General features: G+C 63.0%; 1 protein-coding gene across 5 annotated transcripts in view; it reads left to right on the plus strand.

Moving 5' to 3' along the window:
* The first annotated feature begins 1,376 nt into the window (after positions 1-1,376).
* The window catches only part of TPCN2 (two pore segment channel 2), a 28,992-nt gene continuing 6,639 nt past the window's right edge, over positions 1,377-23,729 (plus strand). The window contains exons 1-19 of one of the 5 annotated variants that reach the window (XM_043451794.1): positions 1,439-1,572; positions 4,749-4,845; positions 4,989-5,069; positions 5,773-5,837; positions 6,567-6,643; positions 7,015-7,192; positions 8,366-8,482; positions 11,488-11,594; positions 12,512-12,584; positions 13,921-14,020; positions 14,881-14,946; positions 15,260-15,324; positions 15,853-15,953; positions 16,515-16,596; positions 16,764-16,850; positions 21,188-21,307; positions 21,394-21,453; positions 22,186-22,314; positions 23,076-23,125. In XM_043451794.1, coding sequence (XP_043307729.1) covers positions 5,778-5,837; positions 6,567-6,643; positions 7,015-7,192; positions 8,366-8,482; positions 11,488-11,594; positions 12,512-12,584; positions 13,921-14,020; positions 14,881-14,946; positions 15,260-15,324; positions 15,853-15,953; positions 16,515-16,596; positions 16,764-16,850; positions 21,188-21,307; positions 21,394-21,453; positions 22,186-22,314; positions 23,076-23,125 — 1,472 coding nt within the window. In that variant the 5' untranslated portion in view covers positions 1,439-1,572; positions 4,749-4,845; positions 4,989-5,069; positions 5,773-5,777. Of the gene's footprint in view, positions 1,573-4,748; positions 4,888-4,988; positions 5,070-5,772; positions 5,838-6,566; positions 6,644-7,014; positions 7,193-8,365; positions 8,483-11,487; positions 11,595-12,511; positions 12,585-13,920; positions 14,021-14,880; positions 14,947-15,259; positions 15,325-15,852; positions 15,954-16,514; positions 16,597-16,763; positions 16,851-21,187; positions 21,308-21,393; positions 21,454-22,185; positions 22,315-23,075; positions 23,126-23,729 lie in introns of those variants that run through there. The other 4 variants (XR_006266397.1, XM_043451792.1, XM_043451795.1 and 1 more) reach the window with 4 other exon arrangements.

The following is a 23,729-nucleotide window of genomic DNA, read 5'->3' on the forward strand; positions in this document are numbered from 1 at the left end:
CACCAGGCTCCTCTGTCCATGGGATTCTCCAGGCAAGAATACTGGAGTGGATTGCCATGCCCTTCTCCAGGGGTTCTTCCTGACCCAGGGAACAAACCTGTGTCTCCTGCACAGTAGGCAGATTTTTTACTGTCTGAGCCAACAGGGAAGCCCAGAGCTGTGTGCATCTATTATTTGCTTTTTCAGAATAAAAATATCTTAGTTTCCCCGAGATTTGAAGATACAAACTGATTAAAAAAAAACAACAAAAAACCCAAACCAAACCCACAAACACATCCTGCGATTTCTCTCTACCATCCTGGGATAACCACAGTCTTGCCTGCCAGGGCTGTATCATCTTTAAAATACTTGCCAAGTGATGGGCTCACTGATTTCATTGTTATTGCAATTTGTGTATCTTTATTTTGATAAGGTGGAGCTTTGCTTCAAGGACTCATTATTCATATTTCTTCTTTTGTGAGCTTCTGGTTCTTATCCTTTGACCCTTCCCCATGACCATGATGCTGGGAAAGATTGAGGGCAGGAAAAGTGTGGGACAGAAGATGAGATGGTTGGACGGCATTACCGACTTCAATGGATAGGAATTTGAGCAAACTCTAGATAATGAAGGACAGGGAAGCCTGGTGTGTTGCAGTCCATGGGGTCACAAAGCATCAGATATGACTTAGCGACTGAACACCACCACCTATGGGGAATTTAATCTTTTTCTTATTGATCTTTCAGAACTCTGTGGGAGGCAGAATTTTAGGTCCCATGACCTCTCCCTCCCCATCATGCTTGTGGTTGTGGTGGGTTAGCTGGCAAAAGAGATTTTGCTGATATAATTAAGGACACTAATCAGATATTATTCAGTTGTGTCCAGCTTTTTGCAACCCCATGGACTGCAGCACGCCAGGCTTCCCTGTCCATCACCTACTCCCAAAGCCTATTCAGACTCATGTCTGTTGAGTCGTGATGCCATCCAACCATCTCATCCTCTGTCCTCCCCTTCTCCTCCCACCTTCAATCTTTCCGAGCACCAGGGTTTTTTCCAATGAGTCAGTTCTTGGCATCAGGTGACCAAAGTATTGGAGTTTCAGCTTCAGCATCAATGAATGAAGCATCAATCCAATGAAGGCAGGTCGAGCCGGCCCAAGAATGAGCATTCCTAACCCGTGCCCACGTGGGGCGGACTGAGCCTGCGGGACCACCGGTTAGGAACGCGCTTCTCCCTGCCCTTAGAAGGCCTTTATAGCCCCTCCCACCAGGAAGCTGAGCCCCGCCCACCAGGGGGCGTGTGGTTCGGTAAGTCCCGCCTCCACGAGCAAGTTCTCCATCCTTACTGGCTGATGGGAAGGGACGCCCCTTTATCACAGTGCTGTCCCCGCCTCCGCCTGAACCCCTGGGCTGGGGCACTGCGCCTGCGTGGTGGAGCTAGCGTTTAGCGCCTCTGCGCGGTCCGGGTGGCTGGCGGAGACTCTATGGCGGACACCCGGGAAGAATCGGAACCCCTTCTGAGCCGGGCCCGCGGCGGCAGCGGCCGCGACTGCCCAAGGGGCGTACCCACTTGCAGCAGCGTCCTAGAGGGCCCTGGTGAGCCGCGGCCTGGGGAGGGGCCGGGCCGCGCGGGGGCGGCGCTTCGGGGTCCCGGCGGCCGGTGTAGCGTCCCTGCTGTTGCTGCGGGCGCGCCCCCCTCCCCCGGCCGGGGTCCGATCGGGCCTTGTGGAGGGCTGGGCGGCTGCGCCCTGCGGACCCGGATCCCGGCCTGGGCATGGAGCTGGGAGCGCGGGGTCGCTGGGGAGGGGATGTCTCGCCCTGCTCCACCGACCGGCTGGACAGAGAGGCCTCGCTCAGTCCGGGGGCAGCCAGCTCAGTCCCCCCGCCCCACCCCCAAGTCCTCTCTGTGGGCCCGGGGCCTCCTACTTTCCATGGATCGCCTTGGTGACCCCTAGGAGGAAGTACTTCGGTTTTCCCCAGTTCTTACCGGGGAAAGTGAGGCACAGAGAGGGGCGTTTCCCTACCCAAGGTCACACAGCCAGGAAGTGGCCGAGGTGAATTTCGAACCTAGCTGGGAGTGAATTGTGAGGCTTCCCAAACCGGGGCGGCTTCCTGCCTTTGCCCTCTGCAGCTCTGGCCTGCCCTTCCTGTTTATCCGCAGAAAGACTGCTAATTCCTGGGGAGGCCTGGGAGGGTGGAGGCCTTCCGTCCCTGTTACATCCCAGGGGCATTGGGTGCTGGATTTGGGAGGGAAGGGCCTCAGCCTCCTTTTATGGAGGGGGAAACTGAGGCCCTGAGAATGTCCACAACTGGTGCAAGATCACAGCCCTGGGACCTGTCGCAGCTGCTGCTGCCCTGCCCGGGGTGCTCCTTAAGGGGCCACCTGGGCTCCTGCTTGCTGGGAGTCTACAGTGTGCCTGACTGTTGGGGTGGGTGCCTGACCGGAGATAGGAAACATGCCCACCTGCCCATCTCAGAGCATGTCCCAGGACAGTTCTCCATCCAGCCTGTGCCAGGCCTCCCAGGCCCCTGGACAAGATACATAGGACCTGGTGATGTCAGGGGGAGCAGACTTTGTGTCTGGAGGTCCGGGTGCCTTTCTGGTGCTGCCACTTCCCGGCTGTGTGACCTTGGCAGGTGTAAACTTTCTGTTGTTGTTCAGTCACTCAGTTGTGTCTGACTCTTTCTGACCCCATGGACTGCAGCATGCCAGGCTTCCCTGTCCTTCACCATCTCCCGGAGTTGGCTCAAATTCACATCCATTGAATCGATGATGCCAACCTTTCTGAGTCTCAGTAAAACGGAGATGGTCACTAGGGCTGCCCTGGAGGGGGGCCTTGTGAGGATTCAGAGAGAGTCTAGGTGCCCGGCCACGTGGCAGAGCTGGTGCTCACTGGTGCCGATAGCCGTTCTGGGCAGGGAACTATGATCACTGCAGGTCCAGCCCCGGGAGAACGCACGGCCAGGCAGATGAGACCCTTACTGTAGAGGCAAGAACTGGGGCAGGCAGTGTGGCTGGTGTGGGGGGGACTCTGGGGAGGGCTCTTTGTCCCAACCCTGTGGCCTTGATGAGGGCTCCTGAGAACACAGACAAGACACTCTGTGTTCTGGATTTCCCTGGCCAGGCTGTCCAGCTAGGCTCTGCGGACCCTTGCTGAGTTTCCCCCCAGCTCCCGTGCGGGGCTGCTGGATAGCACCCTGAGCTCAGGGTCTGTCTGGCCTGCAGCCGGACTCTCCTAGGAACAAAGGTGGGGGCAGGCTGCTGCTGGGTGCCCCTCGGGCCCCAGTGGGGCCCTGTGGTCAGGTCCTGACGCAGCCCATCCTCATGGACCACCACTGCGGGGTTGGGGATAGTCGTTTTCTCTTCCCCTTCCTGGTCGGGGAATGACCCTCTTACTGGTTATGGAAAAGTCAGAGGACAAGGGATTGTTAGGCTATAGAAGGAGCTTTGAGAAGAATACTGATAGCAAGTGTTGATGAAGGGCTTACTGTGCATAGCACGTTAGCTACAGTAACCCATTCAGCCTGCACATCAGTCCTGTTGTGTAGGGCCTGCAGGAACGGAGGCACAGCGAGGTGAGGGGACTCGCCCAGGGTCACACAGGCCCAGCCAGGGAGTGAGGGGAGCTGGAGCCAGCAGGGAAGGGGATTTATTCTGGGATATTGGGGAGGGGAGGCCTGGGGCAGGGGGACCAGCGCGGGGCTGACATGGGACACAGTGTTTGAACCGTCTTATCCTCTGTGCTCTGACATCCTACCCTGCTGTGCCCAGTGGGGAGACGGGGGTGTGGACAGGTGATTGCCCACCCCCCCAGCCCGGGGCAATGAGTCCCTAGACTGCTAAGCCGCAGGCCCTGGGCGAGGGTGAGGAGGCTTTGGAGAGCTTGGCCTTGGTGGAGCCAAGTTCAGGGTGAGTGGCGAGGAGGGCACAGGGTGGAGGAAGCGGCAGGGGCGGAGATGTGCGGGCGGAGCGTGGACTCTCTCCTGGGGCGGGGGACCCAGGGGGAGCTGCGAGATGCAGGTGGAAGGCTGCTGCAGGGGGGACAGGGCGGGAGGGACCCCGGGAGGTCTGGCGCTTCGAGGGCCAGGTGGTCAGAGTTGGGCGAGCCCCTTCAGCGGCCCCCAGTCCAGGTCCTGGAGCGAGCTCCGGGGCCTCTGGCTGCCTGTCTTATGCAGGAAGCTTGTCTCCTTGGGTCCCCTCAGGCCAAGCTCCGTCTCTCACCTGGGTTGTTGTGACACGGGGCCCTCAGGCCGCTCTGCCTCCCCGGGCTCCCCTCGGCTGTTCATTCATTCAGTGGGTCGACAGGTGTCCCCAGCCGCTGTGTGCGGGGCCCTGTGCCGGCCTGGGCACAGTGGACGCAGCAGGGAGCAAAACCGAGCGCCCTCAGATCGCAGCGTGCCCGGGAGGCTTTCCGGGGAAGCAGCAGTCACCGCCCTCAGAGCCTCTCCGGGGGAACTCCTGGGCCCCTTGGGGTGAGTGTGGAGGTTGTCCGTGGGGGGCCCTCAGATGCTGACGGCCATAGTGCTTGTTCTCGGTGACACGGGAAGGTGATGGCAGAGTCCCGTCTCCTGTCCACGGTCCCCCACGTCCCCCACTGGTCCCTGGACCCCGCTGCACGGGCCCGGAGGACAGTGGCATGGCCTCCCTGGGGACGGCAGACAAGACAAGACAAGACGGCAGACGACAGTGGTCTGGAGCGCTGCCCTGGTGTCCAGCGTCCCCTTTCCCGGGCACCTCTCTGCCTGCCTGTCTTCTCTCGGTACCCGTGAAGGGTGGTTTTGGCAGCCACTGACCTCCAGGGACCAGACGTGAGAGTAGAGTCTTCGGCAGGAATGGTGACCAGCCAGTTCAGCTCGTCTCAAAGCCCCGTGAGCCGCTGGGGCGGCTGTGTGCCGGCTCTGCTGTCCTGGGTACCCGGGCTGCACCCCGCCCGCCCGCCGCGGCCTCTCCGGGGGTCTCCCCGTCGCCCTGGGCTGCAGCTCCTCACGCCTTTCTCACTCCCCTCTGTCAGGGAGCGGTCCTGTGCGGAGTGGCAGCGACGCTCATGCTCACCAGGCGGCAGGCAGCACGCCCGGCCAAGGGGCCCGACCAGGTACACAGCCCGGAGCTCCCTGATGGGGGCCTGGGGTGCCGGGCTGAGGTTGGAGCCGCCCGGCTCGTCCTGCCCGAAGGCCCCTGGTAGTCGGTTCCCCCTGGCCCCCGAGGACCCCCGTCTCGGCTGCGGCTGCCTGGGCCCTGCGGGCCTGTGACACAAGCCGGGGGTGGGGGACACGATGGCCCCAGAAGGCCCTTCTTAGGTCTCCGTATCTGGTGGAGGGTCAGGCAGCACCTCGGGCTTCTAGACGTGACGCTCATGCGTCAGTGTGGGACCCGTGCCCTTGTCTGGTGGAGGGCAGGCTGGGAGCACCACGCCGTCTCACAGTCGAGGCAGCTAGGCCGCGGTGTCCTGACAAAGGCAGCCCGGAGGCCCGCGGTGGGATGGGGCGGGGAGGGGGACCATGAACACAGTCCGTGCCCCAGACCGGCCCTGGGGGTCCTGCACTCACCTTGGGGGCCCAGTGGGGCAGCTGTTAACACCCCCATTGGATAGAGGGCGATGGGCACAGTGGGGGCCGCTCCTATCCTGGGGCTGGAGCCTGTTGTTCAGACCCTGCCCCTCCCAGGGCGCAGGCATCTCATTCCAGAGCCTCAGAAAGGTCGCAGCAAGGTCCTCGCCATTGTCTCCCCAGGAGTCCTGGGGTGGGCGAGCGTCTCCTGATCCCACTCCTCACCCGCTGTGTCCCCTCTGCCCGCAGGCGCCATGGCCAGGCGGGATCTGTGCTTGGACCAGGCTGTGGTCCTCATCGAAGACGCCATCCAGGTGGGTGGGCCTGCGCTTGCCCTGGGGCTCATGGGGGCTGCCGGCCCCGCTGGCCCCTTCATCCTGCCGTCCTGGGGCCAGGCTGCGGTTGCTGGGCTGTGTGGTCATCATCCCCGTGCTGACCGGGATTTGGGGCTTGGTCCTCTCCAACCCTCCTTAGGAGACGTGTGCCAGGTGCCTTTCTGGGTCCCCGGTCACTCATTTCGCCGATTCACCATCTGCCCAGGGCCTGTCGTGTGCCGTACTGTTCTGGGTTTTTTAAAGATGTCCAGAGGTGGCACGACCTGCCTTCGCCTGCAGACGACTCCCCGGGTTAATCCGGGAGATAGACTGTGGAAGCCAGTGTTGCTCCATGTGGGGGATGAGGCTGGGGGCATCCTGCAGGGTGGCCCAGCTGAGGTGGGGTGGGGTCGGCCTTGCACAGACGTGAGGTGAGCCTCGCGGGCAGACTCGGCTGTGTGCACAGCTGTGCGTCCAGCAGGCCGGGGTCCGTCCACCGGCTGGCCCCGGGGTCCGGCCCCCGGGCGTTCTCCCTCTGCCAGGAAACCTCGGAGCTTGGGAGGATCTGACCTTGCTGGGCGGCCACGAGCCCCCAGTCCCCGTGGAGCCGACTCTGTGATCCCCGGGCCGTGTCCCCACCGTGGACGTGTTGTGGGGTGAGGGGCTGCCCTGCACGGGCTGTCTCGGCACCGAGGGGACCCTCACCGCCCCGTGTGACCCCCACTCCAGTATCGCTCCATCAACCACCGCATGGACGCCCGGTCGCTGTGGCTCTACAGGCGGTACTATTCCAGCACCAGCCAGTGGTAAGCGGGCACGTGCCCCACGGGGCTCCTGCGGCCGGCCCCGGGGGGGGTTTCGGGGGGCAGGCAGGCTCCCCTCCGTGGGGTGGACGAGGAGCCGCCGTCTCCCCTCCTTACCGGAGCAGAGGCAGAAAGGGCCCCTCTGTGGTGAGGGCTCCTTTCCAGACTCTTCCGGCCAGCCGTGGCACCTGAGTTTGGACCCGGTGTGTGTGGTCTGACCACACACGGGTGGCCCCGGAGCGGGAGGTGTGGGCCTCGGCCTTTGGACCCGCGGAGTCTGCCCTGCTGCCTTCCAGGCATCCGCCTGTTGGTCTGCTCTTTGGGCCCCCGAGCGTGGCTGGTTCGCGCCTTGGCAGTTTCGGTTCATTTTCCAGGATTCTGAGCTTCACCATTTTTTTGATCCTGGCTTTGGCCTTCGTTGAGACCCCTTCCTCGCTCACGCGCACCTCGGACGTGCGCTACCGCCCAGCCCCCTGGGAGGCGCCCTGCGGCCTGACCGAGGGCATCGAGGCGCTCTGCCTGCTGGTCTTCGCGGCCGACGTCTCCGTGAAGGTGAGGGGGCACCTCGCCCACCTTGCCCTCCCGCCCGGCCGCGGCTTCCCGGGTTCATTCTTCTCCCTCCCGGAGCCAGCCGCCTGTCCCCACCATGCACTTTGACCCGCAGGGCACAGACCTGCCTCTTGGACGGCACCCCTCCGGCCCCCGCCCAGACCGTTGATGGGGGTCGGCTGAGCCATGGCGGGTGCATGGCCTCGCGGGACCTGGGGAGGGCGCAGCTGAGGGTCCACAGTGCCACCCTGGGGAGAGACCCCTGCTGAACAAGAGGGCGCTGGAGGGGTCTTTCCACAGCCCTCACTGCCCCCACAGACCGAGGAGAAGCCCAGAGGGGCGGGGCCGGCGTGGGGGCGCTGCCACCCCCCCTCCGTGTGCCAGCCTGACTTCCGTGACCCGGATCCTTCCAGAAGCCGGGGGTGGGCCCTGACCTGACGAGCAAGCTGGGCTATGCCAGGGCGTCAGAGCCGCAGGGACTTGCCGCTGCTGGCCACGCCTCCCGTCACTTCTGATAAACAGCGGTGATGCTCCAGGGGCACGTCCAGGGCTGAGCCAGCTGGACCCTGCCTACGGGCCCTTCAGGGGGCGGTTCAGCTTCTGTGGTCTGACCCCGAGGGGCACGGGTGAGCCTCAGTGTGACCGAGAGCCCTGGACGGTGTCTTATTTCTCCTTTTTTAGCCTATAATGTGGTTAGGAGGTCTGGGGGTTTTAACCTGGAACTGAAACTGGTGAGTTTTCATTGGCCTTTTTTGAACAGCCGGTCCGTTTGGGAAGTCTCGGAAGGTGGGAGACGGCGTGGGTTTTATCTGCAAGCGGTGACCTCTGGGGGGTCAGTGATAGAAAGTTAGGTGCCGGCCACCCAGATGGCAAACCCACGCTCCCAGGGCCGCTGCTCTGGTTCCTGGTCTTTTCTGGAACAGTCCCCACGCACAAGCCGCAGTGGTGACTGGACAGGCAGGACAGCCGTAAGGACAGGCTGGAGCGGGTCAGAGCCGCGCCCGTGGTTACAAGCAGGCAGGGCGAGGCGTGTGGCCTCCCGCCTGCTCGGTGCCCAGCTTCCTGCTCCGAGTCACGTGGGGACCACGCGGCTGCCTGAGGCTGCCCAGCGCCCCTGCTTCCACATAGCGTAGGCCCCGCATCGCTGCCCCCGCTCAGCCGCCGTCTGCCTTGCAGAGCTACCTGATCGGGTGGGCCCAGTTCCGGAGGAACCCCTGGCTGCTGGCTTACCTCGTGGTGCTGGTCGTGTCTCTCCTGGACTGGATCGTGTCGCTGAGTCTCGTCTGCCAGGAGGTGGGTGGTCGGGCGGCTCTGAGGGGGGCAGGGAGCTCTGGAAGGGGGTGGGGGGTGCAGATGAACCGTGTGGGGTGCGGGGAAGAGCCGTGGGGCCTTGCGTCCCTCTAGCCCAGCTCTGCGCCATCCGGCCCACGTCAGTCACCCACAGGCCGGAGCCTTGTCCCCACCTTCAGGCCCAGGGAAGGCGTGAGGCCCTGGGGGCGAGTTCCAGGGTCCTGATCCCCCCTGCCATCAGCAGTCCTGCCCCCAGGCGCACTGCCTGCCTGGAACACTCAGAGGCACCGCCTGTGAGTCGATAGATCCGAGCTCGCAGGTGTCGGTTTGGGGGCGTCTGTAGCCCTCAGGGCTGGTTGGGGGCACAGAAGCCCCGTTAGGATTTACCGTAGGGGCTCAGACAGGGCTTGAGGAACCAAGAAAGCGAGAAGGGGACCGGCGACCCCAGCTCTGAAGGCAGCAGCCCCCCTGCCCAGGGGCGGGGGGAGTAAAGAAGAGACTGGGGCTGTGGCACTCGGTGGGGGGGGGCCCGCCTTCTGGGGGGTGCTGGTGCCTCCAAGAGGCACGGTGGTGACTTAGTGCTGGGGGGCTGGAGGCTGGTCCCGGGTGCTGCCAGTGGGAACGGCACGTGGACGGAGGCCAGCGGGCACCCCCACCCCTCCCGCCGCCCTCCCACCCAGCGGAGCAGCCGATGCGGGTGTCAGGGGTGGGTCCCCAGCTCACAGCAGGGCTGCAGGGTGGGGGGGCCACGGTTCCCCCGGAAGCCCCCCCCGTGCCTCCTCCATGTCCCTGCATGAGGACCCTCCCTGAGGAGCTGCCGCCCCCTCCCCACCAAGGAGAAGGCTCGCCCCCTCCCCAGACAGGGCAGAGGCCAGCCCAGTCACTGCCGGCTCCATTTCTGAGCGATGGTCATTGTGTCCATCAAGTGTCACCGAACTTTCTGGGTGAGGGTCTTCGGTGAAATCAGGGAAGAGATAGGCACGAGGGCCCTTACAGTGCACACTGTCCATGTGACCAGCGGGGAGGACCGCGTGGCTTGTGTGCTGGGGGGCCGGGGACCCGAACTCACACTTGCAGTCTCCCTGCCCCAGCCCCACATCCCTGGGTCTGTGTACACAGGGACCTTCACTCCTAAGGGGTCCAAGTCCGTGGCGATCTGCCTCTCTATTCCTGGAGTTTTGGGACAGTTGTTCATCCTGGACGTCCCTCGGGGGAGCCGACACAGACCTCCCTGTCCCCCTGGGTGGCAGCTCCCCAAGCCTGCCGTAGTAACTGGAGCTCTGTGCCCTGCCCACCAGCCCCCAGTCCTCTTCACAGCTGTGGTTCAAAAACACCCTCCTCAGGGGTGGTCCTGGGAGAGGTGGGGGGGCAGGGGGCAGAGTCCACACCTGCCTGCCTGCCTGTCTGCTGAGGACAGCTGACTGCCTTGCTTGGGGAGGGGCTGGCGAGTCCCGCCAGGGGCCACATGGGGGCTGGCGCTGGGCTTTGCCAGTGGCCAGGGTGGGGATGTCCATAGTGTTGGCCCCGAGCATGACCCCCATCCCCATCCACCCAAGCTGCAGGGGGCAGGTGGCCAGCTGAGCAGAGGTGGGGGTGAGGGTGCCCGGCGTGGCTGCCAGCTGGAGGTGAGGGGTAGGTGCCCTGGGCTTCCAGGCGGCCGTGGAGGGCTTGGGCCGGGAGGGGAGGCCATCAGCTTTGTGTTTGTGAGACCAGCAGGTGCCTGCTAGGACATGTGTGGAGTTGACAGCTTGGGTTGTAGATTGAATGTGGAGGGGCCCTTAATACTGTAAGGACAGACCAGTTCCCTGGGCCATGAGGCCAGTGAGACGGGACGAGGGGCTCGGGGCATCCAGCACGTGGTCGGGCAGAGAGCGGGTGACCCAGGTGTCACGTGGGGGGAGGCGCCTGCCGGCCAGGCAGAACAGGAGGTGATCTTGGGCTCAGAGACTCAATGGTCACCGCGGGCCGGTCCAGAGCCCTTGGGCGGGAGGGTGGATCGGCTGGAACAGGAACAAGGAACAGATGAGCAGAGGGGAGCGTGGCTTTTTTGTTGTGAGTGGAAGGTATTGAAGCACGTGGTGTGTGTGTGCACGTAAGGACGGGGTAAGAGCTCTGGGGGGGCTCTGAGGGGCCAGGGTTCTGAGCACAGGGAGGCGGGCCCTCGGGTGTGACAGGAGGGGGAGAGGAAGGGGTGGGTGTTGGTGTGTGTGTGTGTGCGTTTGTGTGAGCGTGGAGGTATAGCGTGTGTGTTTGTGAGCATGGGGGTGCAGGTGTGTGTGTGTATGTGTGAGCGTGGAGGTATAGGGTGTGTGTGTGTGAGCGTGGAGGTGCAGGTGTGTGCGTGTATGTGTGTGAGCGTGGAGGTATAGCGTGTGTGTTTGTGAGCATGGGGGTGCAGGTGTGTGTGTGTGTGTTTGTGTGAGTGTGGAGGTATAGCGTGTGTGTTTGTGAGCATGGGGGTGCAGGCGTGTGTGTGTATGTGTGAGCGTGGAGGTATAGGGGGTGTGTGTGTGAGCATGGAGGTGCAGGTGTGTGCGTGTATGTGTGTGAGCGTGGAGGTCCAGAGTGTGTGTATGAGCATGGAGGTGCGGTGTGTGTGTGAGTGTGGTGTTGTGGGGTTCGTGCTCAGCTTCTGCCTGTCTGGTCTATGTGGGAGACTGTGACCCAGAGTGTATGAGGGGCTGGGGGCCACAGATTGAGGAGGCCTGGGACAGCCCCCGGAGGGCACGACAGCGGCTTCCCAGACAAGTCCAGGGGCGCCCTCCTTCTGTGAGAGCAGGGGTAGGGGGGCTGGGGAGACAGGCTGGTCACCCCCCGGCCCTGGTGCTGGCGCGTCTGGGGGCCTGGGGGCCCTGGGTTCCGACCTGGGCTTGGAGGGATGTGGAGGTCAAGGTCGGGTGAGCAGGCAGCCTGGGGACAACCGGGGCCGGGGCCGTCCTCACAGAGCGTCGGATCTCTGGGCCCTCCTGGGGGCCGTGCTCAGGGTCGCGGGTGCGGGTCTCTTGCAGCCCCTGCGGGTGCGCCGTCTGCTGCGCCCCTTCTTCCTGATGCAGAATTCCTCCATGATGAAGAAGACGCTCAAGTGCATCCGGCGCTCACTGCCGGAGATGGCCAGGTGGGCGCTGGGCCATGTGGGCCCTGGGTCAGGTGGGCCCTGGGTCAGGTGGGCGCTGGGTCAGGTGGGCCCTGGGGTCAGGTGGGCGCTGGGGTCAGGTGGGCCCTGGGGTCACGTGGGCACTGGGGTCAGGTGGGCCCTGGGGTCAGGTGGGCGCTGGGTCAGGTGGGTGCTGGGGGTCACGTGGGCGCTGGGGTCAGGTGGGCCCTGGGGTCAGGTGGGCGCTGGGGTCAGGTGGGCCCTGGGGTCAGGTGGGCGCTGGGTCAGGTGGGCGCTGGGGGACAGGTGGGCGCTGGGGTCAGGTGGGCGCTGGGGTCAGGTGGGCCCTGGGTCAGGTGGGCGCTGGGTCAGGTGGGCACTGGGTCAGGTGGGCGCTGGGTCAGGTGGGCGCTGGGTCAGGTGGGCTGACAGGGCAGGGCGGGGATTTCTGCTACCTGCTGGGGGCTGCAGCTCACTTCCGCTGCAGCTCACTTCCGCTGGCTGGGGAGGGGGCTGCTTGTGGGCTGGCAGGCATTTGGGGGTCTCTGTCTCGCACCTAAGGCAGCCCTCTTAACTGCCTTGCCTTGACCCCTGCCCCATGCTCCATCCTGCATGTGCTTCCTGCCTTGGCTGCGACTGCTCACTTCCCTTCGTCCCTGGCCCCCCCGCCCCCCGCACCCCCACCCCCATGACTCATGTGGCTGACCCCTCACCGCTGGCCCAGGTTGATGCAGTGGCCTTTCTTCTCTGCGAGTCCCGGGGGTCCTTGGAGCTGTCTCTCTTGGGACAGGCTCGCTCGGGTTGCACGTCTCCTGCCAGAGGGCACGGAGCGGCTGAGCAGGTGGCGGGTAGCGGCAGGGAGCTCCCTGCTGGGCCGGGTCAGCGGAGCCGGGACCCCGTCTGCTAGCGCTGAGTGCCGATCTCCCCACCTTCCCCAGCGTCGGGCTGCTGCTGGCCGTCCACCTGTGTCTCTTCACCGTGTTTGGAATGCTGCTCTTCACCGGCGAGAAGGTACGGCGCTCTCCGCTCTGCGCCGCCAGGCAGCACCCCGCCCGGTCACCCACAGGCCGCCTCTGTCAGCCCCCCGGCTAGTTCTCGGTCGGCAGAGACAGGTCCCGTTAGGCTGCCTGCCCGCCTGGTACCAGGAAGTCCTCCTGCTGCGTCCTGCTGGGCATCCCTGCCCCCGGCCTCCAGGCTCCTGCTGCTCCCTCCGCGCCCTACTCTCCCCAGCCGTTCACGGACACTCCTTCTCTGCACCCCTCATAGATGGAGGCCTCTCAGACTGGCCATCAGGGCGGCCCCTCTCAGCCCCTGCCTGTTTCTCCAGAGGGGACTCCTTCCTGCCTGGACCCCTCCGCTCCCAGCCCCTCACTGCTTCCTGGCCCCCGGCAGCTTCTTGCTGGGTGGGGGTGTTGTCTGTGTTACTGTGTGTGTGTGCTGTGTGTGTGTTTCTGTCTGTGTGTGTGCACGCATGGGTGTGTGTGTGTGTGTGTGTGACTGTGTGCATATGCATGAGGGTGTCTGTGTGTGTGTGTGTGTGTGAGACTGTGTGTGTGCTGTGTGTGTGTGTGTGAGACTGTGTGTGTGCTGTGTGTTTCTGTCTCTGTGTGTGCATGCATGAGGGTGTCTGTGTGTGTGTGTGTGTGTGTGACTGTGTGCATATGCATGAGGGTGTCTGTGTGTGTGTGTAAGTCTGGGTGGCGGGGGCAGCTAGGCTGGGAGGTGGGACCAGTAATGGTATCTCAGGACCCACGTTGTCTGTCCAGTGTCGCTGCTGTTTATGGAGCGCCCGATGCGTGGGATGGGCGAGGGTGCACCCCCGGGAATGGGGGGAGGAGTGGGCCTCTGACCTGGGAACACAAGGGTCCCGGGGTGTCCGTGGAGGGCTGACCCTCAGGTGGCAGCTAGGAGAGTGGCCTTTCGAGGCTTCCTGAGTGATGAGGTGGTTTTCTGTGCCTGGGCGGGCGCCTCCCGCCCACACTGTGTCCAGGGCACACGCACGGCCGGTGGAGTCTGGCTGGGAGCGGGCTGGCCGGCCCCCGCCGGGCCCTCTCGGCCCAGGCTGTGATGCTGCCCCCAGGCTGGTGAGAGCTGTTCACTGTGGCTCCAAGCAGGCCTGCCCCCGTGGCCGGTGTCCGTGTGGGGCGTCCCTGGACACTGGCTCTCGGCCCGAAGGTCCTGAGTGCGGTCTTCCCGGCCTGGAGCTCGGAGCCCCCTGGGGGAGGTGGAGAGATGGGCCCTGAGGTTGTGCAGCCGTGGTGGGAGGTCCGGGTGTGTTGGGTCTGGGGCCTGGGCTTTGCGGCCCGAGACCCGCTGGCTCCTCAGTGCTGCTGTGTCTGCTCTGCAGGACGCCGGGCAGGACCGGGAGCGGCTGACCTACTTCTTCAACCTGCCTGAGGCGCTGACCACCCTCCTGGTGCTGCTGACCACCGCCAACAATCCCGACGGTGCGGGGGCCGGGGGCAGGGCGGGGGCACGGGGCTAGAGCTGAGCCTGATGCTGGGCGTGGGGGCCCCCAGAGCCTCTTTGTCGAGAGCTGGTGATTAAAGGTGGAGCCCCCACCGCCTCTTCCCTCTTTCTTTTTTCTTGTGTTCCTTCTCTCCCCTGCTTCCACCCTCTTCCCCTTTCTTAGTTTTCTTTCTCTGTTCTTTCTCCTCTTCCCCTTGTTTTCTGAGTCCTGAGAAGCTAGAGGTACGCTCTTCTTTGTGGTGATGGACCGACCTGGGCTCAGTGGGCGCCTGGCGGCCTCCTCCTCTTTGAGGCCCAGCCCTGCCGTGTGTGAGGCCGCGGGGTCTCTGGTGGCTGTGACGTTGACTGGGTCAGGGTTGCTGATGGAGCCTCTGTTTGCTCGGGCCGGGCGTGTGGCCCAGAGGTGGGGGGGTTGCGGTTCTTGGGCTCAGCTGTGGCCTGGACAGCCTGGCTGGGGCCTTTCGTCTTGGGCTGGGGGTGGTCACCAACTATAGAGGCCTCCCAAGAGGTCAGCCACTGGCTTCCATACCTGGCGAGAGCTGTGCCCGGGACCTGAGCACTGCCCCCACGTGTCCTGTGCGTCCTCCGGCCACCGAGGGAGGGCTGGGCTTTGTCTGCAGGGAGTGCTCACACGGAGCATCCTCCGAAGGTAGCGAGTTCCCCGTCCCCACGGGTGTGCAAGCAGAGGTGTGAGGGGGCAGAATTTGGGCAAGAAGCCCTTCCAGGTCCACCGATACAGGGCCCTCCTTTCTGTTGAAAAGACAGTGATATAAGGCGATGAAGGGGATCAGCTGGACGTTGGGATTGTAAGTGTTTTATTTTCTCTGATTTCTTTCAGTGATGATTCCTGTGTATTCCAGGAACCGAGCCTACGCCATCTTCTTCATAGCCTACACCCTGATCGGTGAGTCTGGGCGGGTCTGCAGGGGTCACTGGGGCAAGCTTCTGGGTGTGTTCCCCAACCCCGTGGCCTCCCCTCTGTGTGACCACCGGTGGCCTGTCCTCAGTGCCTGCTGGGCAGGCCAGGTGGCGCCCCATCCGTACACGAGGGCCTCGGGTCCCTGCCCTGCTCACTCAGCCGGCTTGCTGCTGACGGGCTGGGCCCGTCTCGGCCCTCGGGGCCCCGGATGCTGCTGCTCCTCCAGACCCTGCCCCCTGCCCGCACGGTCCTCGCTGACCGTTTGGTCCCTGCTGACCATGGCCTTTCCTCTCCCAAGGGAGCTTGTTTCTGATGAACCTGATGACGGCCATCATCTACAACCAGTTCCGGGGCTACCTGATGGTGAGCTGAGCTGCCCCCCTGCCCGGCTGTGCCTGGAGCTGCCCCTGGAGGCCTGGCAGGGAGCTGGCCGGCGGGGTGGCCCTGGGGCTGGGTGGGAGGGCGGGGTCTGTGGTGGCCTCAGCACTGCCCCCGCCCCCCTTCTGCTGGTGAGGGGGACTGGGCCCATCTCCCCTCTCTGCCCCCCAGCGGGTGCTGGCCCCACAGCCATCCCTGGCCCCTTCCCTGCCCCGTCTCCTCTGGGGGAAACTGCAAGAAGACTGAAGCTCCCGGGGCAGTGACCACACCCCCCACCCCCATGTAGGTGGGCCAGGGACCCCAAGTCCACCGAGAAGGGATGCGTACCTTAGTGACTTTCACAGCGGCGGCTGCCGGCAGGGCCTGGCCCTTGTCGTATGTGACTGCCCCCCGCTGCCCACAGGGCGAGGGGCTGCTCCCTGGGCTGCGAGTGAGCCGGGGCTGTCTGGGGCGAGGGGCAGGGTGGCCAGGGACAGCGCTGGGCCAAGCCCCTCAGCCCCATCCCCTTTTCAGATGTCTCTCCAGACCTCACTGTTGCGGAGACGGCTGGGGACCCGGGCTGCCTACAAGGTCCTCTCGTCCGTGACAGCAGAGGGAGAAGCCCACCCCGAGCGGTGAGAGCGGGGGCTCCCGCCCCTCCCCCGAGGCTGCTCTGGGAGGGGTGTTCATGGGGGGTGTTTCCCGAGCTCCCTGCTGGCAGTGGGTCGCAAGGCTCCTTTGGAGTCGAGCGTCCCTGGGCGGGTTCCACGGTCCTGGTGTCCGAGTTAACTCATGTCCTGGTGACCCACTGGAGATCCTGGTTTGGCGGGGGCCACGCACTCCGGCCTGTCCCCAGGCGCCCTTCGCACACCCGAGCTGGGACTTGGGGTCCAGGATGAGAAAGGCCACTCTCCACGTCCACTCTGCGCCCCACTCTGTGACCGCTTGGAGGCAGTGTCACAGAGCAGCTCCGGTCCCCACCGCTCACTGGCCCCAGGCCTGTGGGTCGCACGCTCTAGCATCCTCAGCTGCTCCTCTCTAAGGCAGGATCATGGGGTCTTGGGATTTTGGAGACAGGAAGGCCATCAAGCGCTCCTTCCTGGGGAACCTGTCACTGCCCGGGTTGCCTGGGCCAGCAGTCAGGGCGCCTTAGGGTGCTGAGTTGGCTGGGCTCACTGAGGGCATCTTCCCCACAGACTTGGGGTGAAGCCCGAGGATTTCCTGCAAGTGCTCCAGAAGGTCCAGCTGGACAGTGACCATAGACAGGCCATCACGGAGGTACTGGTCCCCCCTCCCCCCCACCCTGCCTGTGCCTCTGGGCTCCCCAGGTGACGTGGGTGTCGTTTCAGATCAGCCCGGCTGGCCTGGTCCTGACGGGCCTGGGGGCGGCCCCCTCCCTGCCCTCGGCCTGGCTGCCCGGCACACCTCTGCCTTCCTGTTTGCAGAAGCTGCGTTCCCGCAGTGGTGGCCTGCTGTCAACTGACGAGTTTCAGAAACTCTTCGACGAGTTTGATAAGAGGGTGATTAAAGAGGTAACTGTGGCCGGGCCAGGGGCACCTGTGGTTAGCGGGGAAGTCCTTGGTGTCTCTTGGCATTGATCACCTGGTTCACTTTTAGTGACTGGCGCTGGGACTCACCTTCCCAGGGATTCTGGCCCCTAGGGTGTTCGTGGGAGCAGAGCTGGTGTGGCTCTTGGAAACTGGGGAGATTTTGTGACCTCATGAAATTCCCAGACCACAGGGACTGTAGTCCTGACCCAGAGGAACTTCCCAGTTTTCTCCATTCTTCATGATAGACTTTTCTCCTCTTCTCACATGTCCTAACCCGGGAGGTTCCTGAGTTTGTCCAAAACCTTTGTCTGTTGGCCTTGACACTGATTTTTAAAGTTAGCAGGTGGGCTTCAGCATCCAGCTTAACACTGTGTCCACAGGACCCTGGCCCGCCTGCATTTTATGTGGCAGGTGTCTGGGAGGCAGCGCGGGAGGAGGTGCGGGGAGACAGCCGAGCTATTCCCAGGCAGACTGTGGGGCAGCGGAGGGGGCTGCCTCTCCAGCCACCTGGCCTTGACAGGGCTGAGCTGGGCTCGAGTGGGGATTGAAGAGGTGGAGTCCGTCGTCTCCTGTTGATCAGATCCCTCGCAGCTCAGTGTCACCGCTGAGTCAGTCAGCTCAGCTGCTGTAACAAGTATCACAGCCTGTGCGTGTGTGTGCGAAGTCTGGAGGTGCTTAAATACCAGGGCTTACTGTCTCCAGTTCTGGAGGCTGGAATCTGAGATCCAGGCATGGGCAGGGCTGGTTCCTCTCCTCGGTGTGTGGATGGCCGTATTCTCCCTGTGTCTTCATGTGGTTTTCCCTCTGTTGTGTGTCTGTCTCCTGATCTCCCCTTCATATAAGGGCAGCAGTTCCTGTGGGATTAGGACCCACCCCAGGGACCTCATTTTAACTTACTTGCCTCTTGAAAGACCCAGTTTCCAAATACAGTCACATCTGAGGTCCTGGGGATTAGGGTCTCAAAATAGAAATTTGCGGGGATGCACCTTAGCCCACAGGTGTCTTCTCCAGGTCTGTGGTCAACCTCCATGGCCTCAGGCCCCAGTCAGAGACAGTTTTCCCTGAGAACATGAGGCCTTTCCAGGTCCCCCGGAGGCAAGTCCTGTTTGGCCTGGAGCTGTGGGTGCTGTATCCTGGGCTCCTGGGTTGTCAGCAGCATCCTCATTGCAGGACCCATGGGGTACGGGAGATGGTTATAGGGACAGACAGGTGGACACTTGGTATGTTAACATACATTACACCATCTGTGTCCAGGTCCCTCGAAGGAAATAGTAAGTATGTGCCATCAGGTGCAGGTTTTATAGAAACTGTGACGATGGTTTTCAAAGGATAGTAAACCCGGAAATAACTTTCTAGATGATGGTCTTGGGGCAGGAAGTTTGCCAGGCCCAGGAGGCAGCTCTTGGCAGTTGTTTTGATTTGCTGTGATCCAGCCCTTTTCTGGGTGCAGCCTGACCTGGGTGAGAAAATGTTGGGAAGGTGGGCGGGCTCCTTTCTCAGGGTTCGCTGGGCCATCCAGACCCTCCCTGGGCACTTGCCAGCTGGCCTGTAGGATGCTGCTAGGTCCAGGTCGTCCAGGACCACTCTCCCTTTGTCTTGAGTCAGGATCTGATATCAAAAGGAGGTGCTGTGGTTGTGTTGGTGGCACACGCAGGCCACGCCCCTCCTCTGACCACACCTTCCTCTGGCCACGCCCCTCCACCGACCACACCCTCTGCTAGCCACGCCCCTCCTCTGGCCTCACCCCTCTCAGACCACACCCTCCTCTGCCCACGCCCCTCTGGCCACACCTTTCCTACTGTGGTTCATGAGATGCTCTCTCTTTCCGTATGCTCTAGATCTAAAGTCCAGAACTATGATTTGAGGTGGGAGTTTGGGTCCTAGAAGCTTGGGGAGCTGTGATGTCCTTGTCTTGGTTTTATGATATCCTCCTTCCCCCCTCAGTGCTGACTGCAAGCCGGCAGGCAGGTGCTTCAAGGATTGTTAGCATATGAAGGCTTGTCCCAGGTCCCCTGACAGGCTGTGGTTTTAGAATCACCGCTGAAGAGAGGTGTTCTCTAGGTGGCTGATAGCAGGAAATCATGAGCCTTCATGAGAGACCTCCTATGTATGGTCACCTTCTGTCCATCAACCAGGCCTTGGTCCAGTGCGGGTCAGTTCGTGCTTATTGGCTGCAGAGAAGGTACCATGCCAGCTTCTGAAAGCCTGTTTCTCTTTTACTTTTTTTTGGCTGCGTCACACAGCATGTGGAATCTTAGTTCCCTGACCGGGGATTGAACCTGTGACCCCTACAGTGGAAACCCGGAGTCCTAACAACTGGACCATCAGGGAAGTCCCTGTTTTTCTTTTAGTAAGATGCTTTCGAGGTTAAAAACATAGTGGGCATTCATTATAGATAGTAGAGAAAAATAGAAAAACCCACCCAACTGTCCATCTTCCAGGAAATCATTTCACGGAAATCATTTCAAGGCTTGTTGTTTTTTAATAATGATGTGATATACGAATTCATTCCTCTTGTAATAATTTAACCTAACGGATAATGCTGACATCTCTTTTGGCCAATATATCAGTCTGGGTTCAGGCAGGAGACAGTAGAAGTTTAACATCGAAAAGTATTAACTGTGATAAAAGAGTCACTGTAACATATGGGGAAGCTCTGTGGTCCCCGAGGGTGGAGGAAGATGCCTGGGGAAGAACAGACCTGGGAGGGGACCCCTTCCCCAAGGCCAGGGTCCGGACGCCTTTGGAGAAGTTGTGGTACAGACCCCAGGGGGACAGAGATGTTTGCTGGTTTACCTGGGCTGGAGCTGGTCTGTGGTCACTAGGCAAGCAGGATACCACCATTTAGGGTGTAGCCGGCGCTGGCCATGAGCAGAGCATGTGGAGTGCAGAGGAAATTGGACACCGGGGCTGGCTGGTGGCCTCTGGGCACCAGTACCCACGTGGAGGATGTTCTTATGGGGTTAAGCTGTGGCTTCAGGTCACCGGGGAACCTTGCGTCTGAGTGTGGGGCTGGGTCAGAGCTCCACAGGTGTCCTTCCCCCACTTGAGGTATGGTTATTGTGACAGAGGAGCCAAGTGTTCAGTTTGATCAGATTTAAATTTGAATCAAGTGGCCACGGGCAGTGAGTGGCCCCCACGTGGGATGGCCCGTCTCGCGCTGCAATGACTGCTCTGCGCCTCTGTCCTGGTGCACAGGCGGGGGCCTCTCTGGGGGGAGCGGGCTGGTGTGGGTCCCTGGGGGGAGCGGGCTGGTGTGGGTCCCTGGAGGGAGCAGGTTGGTGTGGGTCCCTGGGGGGGGAGCGGGTGGTGTGGGTCCCTGGGGGGAGCGGCTGGTGTGGGTCCCTGGGGGGAGCGGGCTGGGTGTGGTCCCTGGGGGGGGAGGCGGGTGGTGGTGGGTTCCCTGGGGGAGCGGGCTGGTGTGGGTCCCCTGGAGGGAGCAGTGGTGTGGGTCCCTGGGGGGGGAGCGGCTGGTGTGGGTCCCTGGGGGGATGCGGGCTGGTGGTGGGTCCCTGGGGGAGCGGGCTGGTGTGGGTCCTGGGGGGGGAGCGGGCTGGTGGTGGGGTCCTGGGGGGAGCCGGGCTGGTGTGGGTCCCTGGAGGGAGCAGGTTGGTGTGGGTCCCTGGGAGGGGAGTGGGCTGGTGTGGGTCCCTGGTGGGGAGTGGGTTGGTGTGGGTCCCTGGGGGGAGCAGGTTGGTGTGGGTCCCTGGGTGGGGGAGCGGGCTGGTGTGGGTCCCTGGGGGGGAGCGGGTTGGTGTGGGTCCCTGGGAGGGAGCGGGTTGGTGTGGGTCCCTGGGGGGGAGCGGGCTGGTGTGGGTCCCTGGGGGGAGCAGGGTGGCATGGATTTCTGCCGAGGGGAGCAGGTTGACATGGGAGTGCAGGGTCTCACGGGCATCTTCACGGCATATTTGTTGCCCAGCTGCCCTCCTCTGATCAGGCTCCACTGCAGTCTGGTGACGGTGTGTGAGTTACCCCCGTTCTGTGCTAAGTTTTCATAGTTATTAGCAAGTAATTTATACGTATATTTTCACATGACACTTGGCATGCATTTAAGACGACTGCGTGCTTGTCCGTCTCGGGCTGCTTGCAGCATCAGTGCCCTTCTGGGTTGTTTCCACGTCTCTCGGTGTTAGACAACTGTGATGATCATCTTCATGCATAAAACTGACACCATGTTTGAGAAGTTTTCCTGAGGCTGGAGAGTCTGGGTTGGGAGGCGAGGTGGGAAGACTGAGTCCCAGGAGAAAGGGGTTGGGCGTCTCGGTCCCCCGTGGCCGAGGCCGGCTCCATCGTGTTTCTGAGCGTGCGTGTCCCGCCAGCACCCGCCGCGGCCTGAGTACCAGTCTCCGTTTCTGCGGAACACCCAGTTCATCTTCGGCCACCACTACTTTGACTACCTGGGCAACCTCATGGCCCTCGGAAACCTCGTGACCATCTGCGTGAGTGCGGGTTTGCCCTGGCGTCGCTGCCCGCCGGCTCTCTCACCGGCCCCCGGGCCGAGCCGCTGACCGCTCTGGCTCCGCAGGTGTTCCTGGTGTTGGACGCACACGTGCTGCCCAAGGACCGCGACGACTTCGTGCTGGGGGTGAGCTCTGCAGCCGCGGGGCTGTCATCCAGGGTGATGGGGCGTGAGGGGGCAGAGGGCACAGCCTCCCCACCTCGGGCCTGGGTCCCTGGGAGGCAGGGCCATCCTGGTGCTTCACAGCGGAGTCTGTGGAGTAGGGAGATGTAGGGCCTGGGGGTCGAGGGCCTGTCCGATGGCCGGGGGAGCCGGGATTGGGGGGTACAGGGGTGCCAGTTGTGGTTGAAGCTGTGCCTGGGGTACAGGTCCCCCGAGGAGAGGATGTGGACCAAGAAGGGGGTGCTGAAATGCCCGCGTCTGGGGGTAGGGGGCTGGGGAAGAGCTGCCCAGAGGGGTGTGAGGAGCAGCAGAGAAGTGGGAGGGGAGGGTGACGTGGCCCCAGCGTGGGAGGGGGTGTCTGTGCGCCATGGGTTTCACCATGTGCAGCAGGGCGGGACCCACGGGGCCCAGTGGACAGAGGCGCATGGATCTCGTTGGCCCCACTGTGGGCAGGGGACGTTGGGGAGCCGGGCGGGACCTGTGGGGCCCTGTGGACAGAGGCGCATGGATCTCGTTGGTCCCGTTGTGGGCGGGGGACGTTGGGGGAGGTCGGGGAGCCGGGCGGGACCCACGGGGCCCTGTGGACAGAGGTGCATGGATCTCGTTGGTCCCGTTGTGGGCAGGGGACGTTGGGGAGCCGGGCGGCACCCACGGGTGGCACGGGGACTGAACTCTGGGCATGCTCCTCCCTTTCAGATTCTCAACTGCATCTTCATCCTGTACTACTTGCTGGAGATGGTGCTCAAGGTGTTTTCTCTGGGCCCGCGGGGCTACCTGTCCTACCCCAGCAATGTGTTCGACGGGCTCCTCACCATCGTCCTGCTGGTAAAGTCTGAGACAGCTGAGGCACAGCCTCGGGTGGGCGGTGTGCACTTCACCTGTGCACAGGGTCTCTCCGCTGCCCCTGGACCCCAGGGGGCCGCAGGGCCTGGGGCTCCCGCCTCCGGTGACAAAGGGGCTGGCTCCCCCAGGCTCAGCTGCCTGGTGGGGGGCTACAGGAGGCTGGTTTCCGCTGCCTCTGTGGGTCGTCGGGGCTGGGGCAGGGTGAGGGCAGACTGCCTCTCCTGACACCCCAGGGACGCCTGCAAGGAACCTGCAGACCCAGCCAGCCAGCCCAGCCCCACCAAGGACAGTGGGGCCTTGGCGTGCGTGAGGGACGGGCAGGGTCTCAGGCACTGGGGGTCTTGGGAAGTGTTTCCCCAGATCCTGGGGGAGTGAGGGGTCACTCCTGGTGTGCACGTCACAATAGTGATATTAGTGTGATATGTACTCGGGTTTGACGGATCAGAGCCGTGGGCCGCCAGCAGCAGCAGGGAGGCAGCTGAGAGGAGGGCCTTCCGGTCCATCCTCGACCACAGTTTCTCCCGAGCCCGGAACTCCGAGGCCCTGTCCCAGCCCTGCCCTCCGCACGTGCAGCCCCACTCCCGAGGCCAGGGCATCCTTCTCAGCAGCGGGACGTCCCCACGTGGCACCAGCTGAGGGGGCAGGACCAGCTGTGGTTTCTCCCCAGATCCCCTTGGGGCCCGCGTGTTAAGAGCCACCAGTGGGCCTGCCGTAGCGAGCCTTCTTCTCTTTTGTGATTAAAGGTTTTGGAGATCTCCACTCTGGCTGTGTACGGCTTCCCACACCGGGGCTGGTATGTGTCACGGAGAACCCGGGAAGGCCTGGCTAGCGCCCTGGGGAAGGGTGTGTGTCCGGCCTCCAGCCGCTGGTGCGGGCTGCTCTAGGGCTGAAGGCCAGACTCTCAGGCGAGTGGCCATAGCTCCTGCCCCGCCGAGGCCTGTGGGGTCAGGCGCCTTCTCTGCTCTTGGGGACTCTGCCTTAAAGGCCTTGTGGCCGCCTTCAGGACGATCGTGTTCCCAGAGCTGGGGTGGGAGGCGCTGGAGGTGCCCCTGCGATGGGATCTGAGGCCCAGGTGTGCCAGGGGCTGGAAGCAGGGAGGCCCCTGCCATCACTTCCCAGCCTGGGCGCCAGTTCACCTCCGCATAGACGTCAGGGTGGCTCAGGGCTCACTGAACTCACGCTGCCCCCAGTTCTGGCCACGTGGAGGTATGGACATTTGGCCAGGGGTCCCAGGGCGCCTTGCGGTGTGGCGTGTGGCAGCCTTGGGGGTCTTGCTGCCCAAAGCACAGCAGCCCTGGTGAACTCACGTGCTGACCTCGCTCCCTCAGGGGGCCCTGGCCTCGGTCCGTCGGCTGGGCTGCCTTCGTCTTCGTGGAGCGGTTTGGGAGTTGTCTGAC

This window comes from Cervus canadensis, chromosome 29 (assembly GCF_019320065.1).
Source record: "Cervus canadensis isolate Bull #8, Minnesota chromosome 29, ASM1932006v1, whole genome shotgun sequence".
Taxonomy (NCBI): domain Eukaryota; kingdom Metazoa; phylum Chordata; class Mammalia; order Artiodactyla; family Cervidae; genus Cervus; species Cervus canadensis.